The sequence below is a fragment of the Dermatophagoides farinae genome, chromosome 5 (assembly GCF_024713945.1).
Source record: "Dermatophagoides farinae isolate YC_2012a chromosome 5, ASM2471394v1, whole genome shotgun sequence".
Lineage (NCBI taxonomy): Eukaryota > Metazoa > Arthropoda > Arachnida > Sarcoptiformes > Pyroglyphidae > Dermatophagoides > Dermatophagoides farinae.
The window spans coordinates 1,118,295-1,129,324 of NC_134681.1; the positions used below are offsets into that span (position 1 = coordinate 1,118,295).

An 11,030-nucleotide genomic window follows, 5' to 3' on the forward strand; every position below is an offset into this window, starting at 1 on the left:
AGATCTGTTGAATTTAATTTCATCATCATATTTCTGAATGATCATTTGTGTGTGGAATTTTATTTTTCATTCCATTTCATATGAATTTTGTTTAATCAAATGATTTCAATTTTTTCTTTTTTTTTTATATTGTACAATAATCAACCATTTTTTTTAAATATATATACAAAGGAAAAAAAAGTTAATGATGAATATCAAGGCATTGAATGAATGAATGGATGAATGGATGGATATCTGGGATAATAATTGGGAAAATAAAAATTCGTTGTATGTACAAAATCATTTTCACAGTGGCTAAATCTATAAATGAACAACAACAACAAAAAAAATGATCATCAAAATAAATAAATAGATTATATGGACAACTGAATGAACATATTTTTTTCGTCGTTTTAGTTTTTTTTTCGTAATTATAAAAAACAAAAAACAAAACAAAACAAAATTGCACAATTATAATAATGAATGATCATCGGATAATTTGGCCACATCTTTTTTTCGTCCAGATTCAATTTCGGTTGTTTCATTTTGTTTTTCCAATGATAACGGATTGACTGTAATTTTATTTTTTTGTTGTTGTTGTTGTTGTTGATGATTGTTATTGGCCACATTTGATCCATTATCATCTGTTGCTGTTTGGCTAGTATCATTTTTATTATTCTCGAATAATTGTTCTAAACGTACAATTTCCATTGTACCACCAATATTTTGATCCTAATCATTAATCGAAATGAGATTAAAATTTTTTATTAATTTTGGTTTTGTAATTAATAATTGAATTTTGTTCAATTGTCATTCATTTTTTAAAAACTTACTGTATGAGTAGGTGATGGACCTGTTGTATAGGCTGGTGAACCATCCGATAAGATGGTCATAACGGAACGTTTTGAATTAAAACGATTTGGAAATGATCGATTATTTGTCACATTATTCGATGATGTTGATGTCCGATGACAATTATGATGATGATGATGATGATGATGATGACAATGGTGATGTTGGCAATGATGATAACGTTGATTATTATTATGATGATAATGATGGAGATCTACAGTAGCTAAATTATTTTTTAGATTCAAATGTATACTTGGATCTGAATCACGATTTTCTTTTATATGATTGATATGATTATGATTCAATGAACAAAATGATGATGAACCACTTGAATGATCCATCATTGGTGGTGTATGACGATTTTGTGATGAAAAATTATGCGTTATAAAACGATTTAAATGTTGTTTGAATAATTTTGTTGTCAATGTATAAAGCACTGGATTTAAGGCCGAATTTACGGGCAATAAAAATACAGCAACCCATGCATAAAGATCTTGATTGATTGGTATACCTAGATTTAAATGATGATTGAATTAGAATTAATTGATAGATTTTTTTTCACTAAAAATCACGTAATACTGACCAGAAATAGCTGCTAATTTAATAAGTACAATAGGTAACCAACAAATACCATCAGTTGCTACGATGAATGCACAACGTTTAGCAATATTACGATCATGTTGTTGTGTAGTACGTAGACCAATAGCCGAATTCATAATAGCCATTGACATTTTCATATATGCATGCATTATAAATAGAAATACAATGGAATTAACACCACAGAATAGGAATGTTGAATAACCGATGCCAGTACCATCATGTAGCTGAAGACCAAGACATACACCATTATTGCCATAAAAACGATTTGTGAAATAACGTTTAGCTATCAAAGGCAATAGAGCCAGAATGATTGATAATGCCCAAACCATAAACATGGCACCAATTGCAAATGACATTGAATGACGTTTAATTGAAAATGGATGCATTACCGATAAATAACGATCGATCGTAATTATAGCCAATATAAATACAGATGATTCAGATGAAATTGTCGATATAATACCGGCAAATGTACATTGCCAACTCATACGCCATTCTTCTTCATATAATATATAATGATTACGAAATTTTATATCATAATAAGCAATGATAAATAGATAAATGCCCATCAACAAATCGGCCATTGCTAGATTTTTAATGAAAAATGAATGCACTACATTCAATTCATGCATCATCATACGACCAATAATGACCAAACAATTGCCAATCAAAGCAATCATGGCTACAATCCATACGGCAATACGTAATATGACACTATCTAATAAATGTTGTACACTACTGATACCATCACCACGAGGTATACAAACACGAACATTTAAGGCATATGTACAATGGCGAAAATCACTGAAATAACTAAACAAAACAAAACAAAAAAATGAGATGAGAAATAAAGCAAAAAAAAATAAATAAATCAATCAATCAATCAATCAATCACTTTTGATACACTTACATATGTGTCAATTCTTTAAGCTCATTGAATATATCCTGCGGAAGTTTTTGGAAACGATTCCCTTGTAAAGCTCTGACGTCAGAATAATGAAAAAAAAACGTAAAAATAATAATAATAAATGTGTGTGTGTGTGTGTATCATATATGATTTTCAAATATTTCAACAACTTACAATGATCGTAATTGTAGCATATTATTGAATGCATGTGATTGAATGGTTACGATCTGATTAAAGCTTAAATCTCTTCATTAAAAGAAGATGAAAATAACAAAACAAATATAGAATAATGAAAATTTATAGTGAAAACAATTATAACTGCACATACAATTTAGCCAATGATGTCATTTGATTCAATTGATTTTCCGTTATAAATGTTAGTTTATTATAAGCTAATGAACTGGATGCAAATATATATATTGAGAATGTAAATGAAACAAGAAACAAAATGACAAAAAAAAGGGAACAAGGATTAAGTTAATGATGATCAATTCTTGTCATCAGTACGACATTAAGTTTAAAAAACATACAGTGACTTTAATCGTATAAGATCGATAAATATTGCTTCATTCAATTCGTTTAATTGATTATGGGCCAATGATCTTTTTTTTGTTGTTGTTACATCAATTAACGAGCCAAACGACAACAACAAAAAGGATTTTTCCGTTTCCGTACAAAGTTTTTTTTCCAAAAAAAATGCATAAAAAAGAGAAAAAAAAGAAAAAACAATTATTCATGTTATTAATCTTTTTGTTGAAAAAAAAGAAAGGATTTAATGATCATAGGATAAAGAAGATCAGCACATGCAAACACACACACATGTGAGTTCAATCAATCAATCAATCAATCAATAATAATAATAAACAAATTTAAATATACTCACAGTGTATCCAGATTGTTCAAATGAACTAATGCATCATTATTAATGAACCATATACGATTCTGTTGTAGCCATAATATTTGTAATTGATTCAATGGGAAAAATTGTCTTGCCGGTAATCGGATTAATTGACAAGCTCGTAGATCACTTAGATGGCCATCATCATTATCATCGTCATCAATAATTTATTCATTTGTTTGTCATATGAATTTCAATCATCATCATTATCATCCGATCAATTATAATGGCCAACCCCGAGAAATGAATAAAATTTACGATCAATGAACAAGAAAAAAAGGCGATAAAGAAAAAATAAATAAAATAGAAATATTACACAAGTGGAAAGAAATGAACAAAGTTCGATTAGTAATAATATTGCCATTTTCAAAACAATATTGTTGTCGTTGATTTTTCGACCATTTTTTTGGCCGATTTTTTATTGTTTACAAACGGGCACGGTTTTATCATGTGAGAATATTTGATGAAATACATAGAAGAAAGAAAGAGAGAGAGAGGGAGAGAGAGAGAAAGAGAAACTAATTTCAAGAATTTTCGGATGAATAGATCGATTAGAAACGATTGGTAAACGCCTAATGATTATTAATGAGAAAACGAAATGTTTAACTGATTGTTTCAAGCAACAACAGAATGAAACTTTTTTTTTTTTTTTTGTTCGGATTCAAGAATCTATCATTAACAAAAATAAATAACTGACGACTTTATAATTCTATATTGCAATGGATGAATTTCGATAAATTTTTGTTGTTGTTGTTGTTGTTATTGGGTGGGTGTTTTTTTTTTGTTATTTCGTCCTTGATCAAGAAAAATTACTTTAATTTATATTACAGTCGATTGTATTTTTTTTCAAAAGTTTTTTTTAAAAAAAACATGATCACACACACAGCACTTACAGTTCGATTAATCCATTCAAGCCATTGAATGCATTTAGGCCAATCATACGTATTGGATTATACGATAGATTTCTATGAAAGAGATATAAAAAAAAACATTAAATTCAAAATTTGAAAATTCAAATAAAAAAAAAACAAAAATCAATCATTGTCACTTACAATAATCGTAATTTTTTATTTTTATGAAAAACAAAATCAACAATCACTTCCAATTGATTGCCAATAAGATGTAAATGTGTTAATTCAGTTAGATTACCGAATGCATCCGATTGTAGTGTATGGATATTATTGCTGGTCAATATTCTGAATATATGTGGAATGGAATGGAATTAAAGAAAAAAGTCTTGATAAAATGATGTGTAAAAAAAAATAATGATGGTGACCATCATCATCATCATCATCATCAGCAGATAAATGATCAATGATTAATCGATATATAACATCAAAATCTTGAAATGGAAAAAAAAGAAAACTGAACCAAAAAAAAAAAATATATATATCGATTTCAACCAAATTAACAATAATCCCAGACGATCATTTTGATTGGAAAAAATTCTAAAAATAAATTGTCCACATTAATGAACGCGAAAATTGAACCCAAAAAAATAAAAAAAAATTGTGTGCTTTATTATCGATACCATTTTAATTTTCGTTTGTCTCCAATCACCCCACGCATCCACACATACACATCCGTTCAAAAAAAAAATCAAACAAAAAGAAAAAAAAGAAGGAAAAAAAGAAAGAAAGAATCATGGGCAATTTTTTGAGTGCAAAATTTATCCTCAAACAAACATTCTAATGATGATGACGATGATCATTATCAGACAACTGTAACTGTATTTGATGAATGATTTTAGATGTTGTTCTTTTTTTCTATATGGTAAAAAAAATGATCCAAAATCTTTAGCTGAAAAAAAATAAAGAGTACCAATAATGCGATTTTGGGTTATAACTATTTCCATATATTTATTTTCACACACACACACACACATACATGCCAGTAAATATCGAAGTTCCTAAAGGGAAGTGCATACGGTACTGTTCCTAATTAAATGGCATTTTGTACAAAGAAACAAAAAAAAAGAACGAATCAGGTACGTGATTATAGAATGTTTTTTTTTCTTTTTCCATCCATTTTCATTATAATCAAAATGATTTTCTATTACCAGTGTGTAATTATTTTCTATTTAACAATAGCTGTCGGTGTTATTGTTGTTGTTGTTTGGTTTTCTATTTCATTTTTTTTTCTGGGTGACAATTGACAATAACCCTAATAATAGTAGTATATACGAATGTCATTTCAATTTTTTATCAGTATTTTTTTTTCATGCTCCCTACCCATTATTAGTATTTTAGTTCTGTAGGCTAAATCATGTCATATGATGACATTTGATAAACTTGAATTTAAAGAAGAACAAGAAATAAAAATAATAATAATAACAGAAATTGATAACGTCTAACACAATTGTCTAAAATGATTTGATGATAATGAAAATGAACATTAAAAAGTCAAAAGGAAATAAAATGAAAAATAGAAACAAAATTCAAATAAACTTATCGTCATTATCATCATCATCTAAAGAGAGAAAGAAAGAAAACGAACCAAAAAAAAAGTTCCAATTTCTTTAATGTTTATAATGATAATCGATCCAAGTTTCAGTCAATTTTTTTCGATTAAAAAAAAATTTTGTGAAAAAAAACAAAATCTGTACTCAATCTTGCCTTGAAGGCAATTCTTTTGTTCGTTTTTCTACCAACATTTTCAAGTGCAAATTTGACATCAACAAAAAAAAATGCATGCAATTCAATAATCAAATTGAATCAGACTTACAATGATTTTAGATGACGTAAACGTCGTGTAAAAGTTGTATTCTTTATGATTGAAATTTGATTGCCACTTAAATCTCTGCAATTTTTTTTTTTTGGAAATTTCATTTGTTTATTATTTTTTTTTTCGTTGGAACGAATTTGTAATTTTGAAAAAAAAATCAATCATCAAATTAATTATAATCATTACATTATATATTCATCATTGAAAAACTTACAATACATTCATTTTTTTGGGCAAATCTTTTCTAGGTACATCATGTAGATTACGATTTACACAGAATATACCCATACCGGAACATGTACAAATAGCCGGTATTATTGTTAATGAACAATTAATTGTCAATTTTTCACGATCTTCATCCGGTCGTTTACTGAATAATTTATTATAATAACTTGAATCATATTTATCCGCTTTATTTTGAAATGTGTGAATAGAAAGAAACGAAAAAAAAATGAATTACAAAATTAATGAGAAAATTGTGGTTACGATCAGTGTGCGTGTGTGAGTGAGTGCATCTATAACAATGGAATTAACTTTAAATAATTGAATTCGATTCTACCAGAATGTTCGAGAATTCTGGATTAATACAAAAAAAAAAACAAAAACATCCACAAAAGTATTTTTATTCTATTATCATCGGAACAACACATGTTCACAGGTGAAAATTACATTTTCATTCACTTTACGTTGCACTAACCAAACTATCTACATACATGAAACGACAAATATATTCATTATATAACTTTTAGAACTGAAAATTTCGGGAGAAAAAAAAACTTTCACTCAATTTCATTATTAAAATGTTTGTAATCGAAAATTGTTGTACCATGATTTACCGTAATTAAGAAACCTTATTATTTTCTGTTGTTGTTGTTGTTGTTATTGTTATTGTTTGTTTACAAAGAATTTGATGAGATGTGTTAATATAAATAAACTGAAAATTTTTTTTTTCCTACTTACTACAATTAGATTCATCTGAACCATCTGGACAATCTTCATTATCATCACAATTAAATTGTTGTTTCACACAATAATCGCCAGAATCACATTCAAAATAGCCAGGATCACATGGTGGTATTTTTAATGCATGATATTTACGTTGATAATGATCAAATAAATCAGATGATGATGATGACATTGACATTGATGTTGATGATGATGATGATGATGATGATGGTGATGGTGATGTGAATGTATTAGAATCATCATCAAATTCAGTATCTAAAATGAATGGTAAAACGTATCAAAATCAAAATAATTATATATATATAGATTCAACAAAACTTACCACGATAAGCTAAGATTAATTCCAATTTCATATTCAAAATGACCATTAACCAAATTAAAATGGTCATCATTAAATTCGACCATTTTAAACAATGATGATGATTTTTCAGATATTTGATAATGATTGTAATAAATATCGATAACATTGTAACAAAGATGATTGTATGATTGCAGAATTTATGCAATTTATTAGCCGTAGTTTACAATGCAAATAATGATCATGATCATGATGATCATCATTATAATGAATTTATTATTATTAACGATGACATCATTGTTATTTGTTCATATATGATGATGCTAAATATTGAAAATGTAGCAGCAAGCACAAACCACATATAACCATGCCGGAAATATGAGAAGAGAAATGGGAAAAAAAATCAATGAAAAATTCATTAATCATAAATTCATTTCATATCACTCACTCACACACACACACACACACTCGCACACACAGAGGTGCATAGCATTACAACAACAAATGGCAAAATGTCAATTGTTTATCGATTCCGTCAATTGGTTAAACAAAACGAAAAAAACCAAACGAAACCAGAAATTTTTTTTGTTGTATCATAACAATAAAAACAAGAAAACAAAATCAAAATGAACTTTAAAAATCAAAAATGGCCAAAAAAAACAACAACAACAAAGAGCAGTATATAACAAGCGAAAGATGAAAGTGAAACAGAAAAACAGTGACTAAATAACTCGTATTTTTTTGTTTCTTGACCTTATCATCATCATCATCATCATGGCATTGACATTTGTATGACAAATGATTCTTTTTTTTCCTACTCATTTGCTAATTTATATCGAAAACACAAAAATTACGCCTGTTTTTTTTTTGTTTATATTCTAATCCTGTAATTAAAAAAAAAATGATGGCAGAATGATATTTATTTTTCAAATGACATATGAATGGTTGAAAAGAATTGTTGAATATATAATAATAATAATTCAGTTGTCGGTAATGAAAATTGACGATATTTGAATTGGTAACGGATATTATTGAACCACTCTTGTGATAATTGAAAAAAAACCACACATAATTAATAATACCAGTGTGTATGAAAACAAAAACAAAAAAAAATTATTCATTTCCCACGAAATTCTCATGTTTACACTGTTGGCACTTGACAGAAATGAATTGAAAAAGATGGTCGAATAATTTTACTGAATGAATAGGCCCGATAATTGTTGGTTTGTATGATCTTGAAAATTTAATCGGATTCAAATGTGTAACATACGTAATTTTTTTTCACACATTCGCCTGTCAGTAATTCTGGGTTTTAGAATATAGAATTCTGTGTTTTAATCATCAAAAACAAGGAAAAAAAACTAGGCATCAGATAAAAAAAAGGCTTAACAACAATGAATTTTTCTTTGCCTATTTGAAATGTCGAAAAAAATTGAAATGAAATGAAATACACTTTACACAACCAAACACAATTAATTGATTGAAATGAGTGTTGAAAACTAAAAAAAAAAAAGAAAAAAAAGAATATTCTGGCAGCCAATGTTATATATAGTTATTTATGGCCATGTATTTTGTATGGAAAAAAAACTGCATAAATCATCTATATTTCTTTACACATGTACACAAAATTAAGAAAGCTGATTGAATAAATAATTTTTCATCAATTTAAAATTCTTGAAACTTTAAATAAATAAATACACGCACTGATTCATAATCGGTTCGATGTTTTTTTTTGACGCACGCATAGGAAAAAATGATGAATGAAAAGTTTTAAATTGAAATGAAAAATGAATTTTAAAAATAAAAATTGGTAAAAAGATTGAATCATTGATCAATGTTTTCCGCGAATTTTTTTTTAGTAGAAGTGAATATAAAAATATATCTCTTTTTTTGTTATCTTTTGAATTCAATTCAATTTATAGAATGTGAAATGGGCAAAAAAAAAAATTCACAATGCCACTTTTTCTCATCATTGAGTGATAAACAGAATTTCATATGAGCAGAATAATTGGAATCCAATTTTTTTTCTCGGTTCGTTTGTTTGCACTATAAATTCTAATAATTATTCGATGATAATAATAATGATGATGATGATGATGATGATGATGATTATAATTGGATTCATGACAGAATTCTGATGTGTTGTGCGTATTTGGATAGGAGAAAAAAAATGGAAAGCCAAATATTGCACTTGATTTTTGTTTCCATTTTGTTTATGGAACTAAACACAAATGATTTTCTTTTTTTTTCTCTTTTTCTGTCTCTTTATAAACGTTAAAAAAAATTCAACAAATACTGCCCGCACTCTATCAATGGCAAAAAAAATCCAAAAAAATCAATTTGATTTGTAGAATTTCAAGAAATTAAAAATTAAATATTCAACTGAAAAAAAAAGATAAATTTGAACCATTCTAATACGAAAAAAAATTCTTATTCTTTTCGACAAATTTAATTAGTAATTCTATTAAATTCTATTAAATAAAAATAAAAATCAATCTTTGTTGCAATGAATGAATGGTTTGATTACATTGTTCAAATAACGACAATTAAGACACATACATTCACATCTTTATATACGGAATTTGTTGTTGTTGTATTAAGCCAATTAAGTCAAAATCTTAATTGTTTGGTCTTTTTTTTGATTTGATTCGATAGATTTGCCTTTGGTTACCATATAATGTAACTTTACCTTATGATTTAATGATAATTGATTTACGCACACACACACACATACACACAAATTGATGGATAATTGAATGGAATTCAAAATATCCGTTTTCCATTGAATATTTACAACAACAGCAAAAAAGTTTTTAGAAAAGAGAAAAGAATTTTCATTGGAATTCTAGCTTAAACCGAAAAAAAATTTAGTTCAACTAGAAAATGTTAAACAAATCAAATAACCAAAAAAAAAAGAAAAATTAAATGAATAAACAATGCAAACAAATTCCTCTTTCACTGATTGCGTGCAAAACCTACATTTAGTTGGATTTTCAGTTTTTTTCCCCATACCCAAAAAAAGACGATGATCACTGAAATCTTGAAAACAAAGAAAAAAAACGGAACTTTCTTCTGGATAAACAAACACACACACACACATTGAAAGAAAGAATCACGAACAAAATTGTTTTTACAATGGATGTATAAACTAGGTAGTAAAAATTAAAAAAAAAACTTTTTTGCCACATACACAACACACTCAATAGAGAAAGAATTCACAAGGAAATGTGATTAATATACCGGACATTGAAAACACCCAAAAAGTTGACACATGAATTAAAACAATGATGATGATGATGATGATGAACCGGATGGTCGTAGTAAATTTTGTTGGATATTTTTGTTTCTGTCCGATTATAGATAGAAATGAATTTTTTTTTTTGTTAATGGTTTTTCATCATTTCAGATTTTTTATTTTTCATTCTTATTTTCAATGTCATGATGATGATGATGATGATGATATGAACACAGTGTTATGATATAAATGATTGAATGATTGACTAACTTGTGGCTATTCTAAACCAATGACTAACATCGTCTGTTGGATTCACACACAGGTTTTTATGAATTTATTTATTTATTTTTTTTTTTTTGGCTTGTTGTATGCAACAATTCCAATGTGTTTTGTGTGTGTGTGTGTGTGTGTGTGCGCGCGCGAAATTACAACGAAGAAATTGAGATCCAGTTTTTTCCAGTTCCATAATAAAAATAATGTTTTGAGTCGTCGCCAAAATAAAAAAAAAATAGAGAGGAATATAAAAAAAAAGTGAAATGGAAAATAAAAAAAAAACGAAATTGATGTTGCT

At 27.3% G+C, this 11,030-nt stretch overlaps 1 protein-coding gene across 2 annotated transcripts; it reads right to left on the reverse strand.

The window, feature by feature from the left end:
- Positions 1-109: 109 nt before the first annotated feature.
- On the reverse strand, positions 110-10,707 carry LOC124499010 (uncharacterized). 2 transcript variants are annotated; one of them, XM_075731328.1, is made up of 15 exons: positions 10,204-10,707; positions 7,249-7,547; positions 6,921-7,181; positions 6,175-6,370; positions 5,961-6,035; positions 4,289-4,432; positions 4,130-4,201; positions 3,222-3,365; positions 2,869-2,940; positions 2,667-2,738; positions 2,513-2,584; positions 2,342-2,413; positions 1,415-2,244; positions 813-1,342; positions 110-711 (listed from the first exon to the last, which is right to left on the reverse strand). In XM_075731328.1, exons 2-15 carry the CDS (start codon positions 7,391-7,393, stop codon positions 451-453), a joined length of 2,946 nt encoding a protein of 981 aa, XP_075587443.1. In that variant the 5' UTR covers positions 7,394-7,547; positions 10,204-10,707; the 3' UTR covers positions 110-450. The 2 variants fall into 2 exon arrangements, with proteins under 2 accessions (XP_075587443.1, XP_075587444.1); XM_075731329.1 differs by lacking the exons at positions 4,289-4,432; positions 10,204-10,707 and having other exon boundaries at positions 7,249-7,731.
- Positions 10,708-11,030: the final 323 nt, after the last annotated feature.

Excerpts from the sequence above, each read along its gene's own strand:
- LOC124499010 (XM_075731328.1), bottom strand. The coding sequence starts at position 7,393 with ATGTTATCGATATTTATTACAATCATTATCAAATATCTGAAAAATCAT. Across the intron at positions 6,371-6,920 it reads TTCAGATGAATCTAATTGTA|CGGATAAATATGATTCAAGT; the intron begins GTAAGTAGGAAA and ends TTCAAAATAAAG. Across the intron at positions 4,202-4,288 it reads AATAAAAAATTACGATTATT|AAATCTATCGTATAATCCAA; the intron begins GTAAGTGACAAT and ends TCTCTTTCATAG.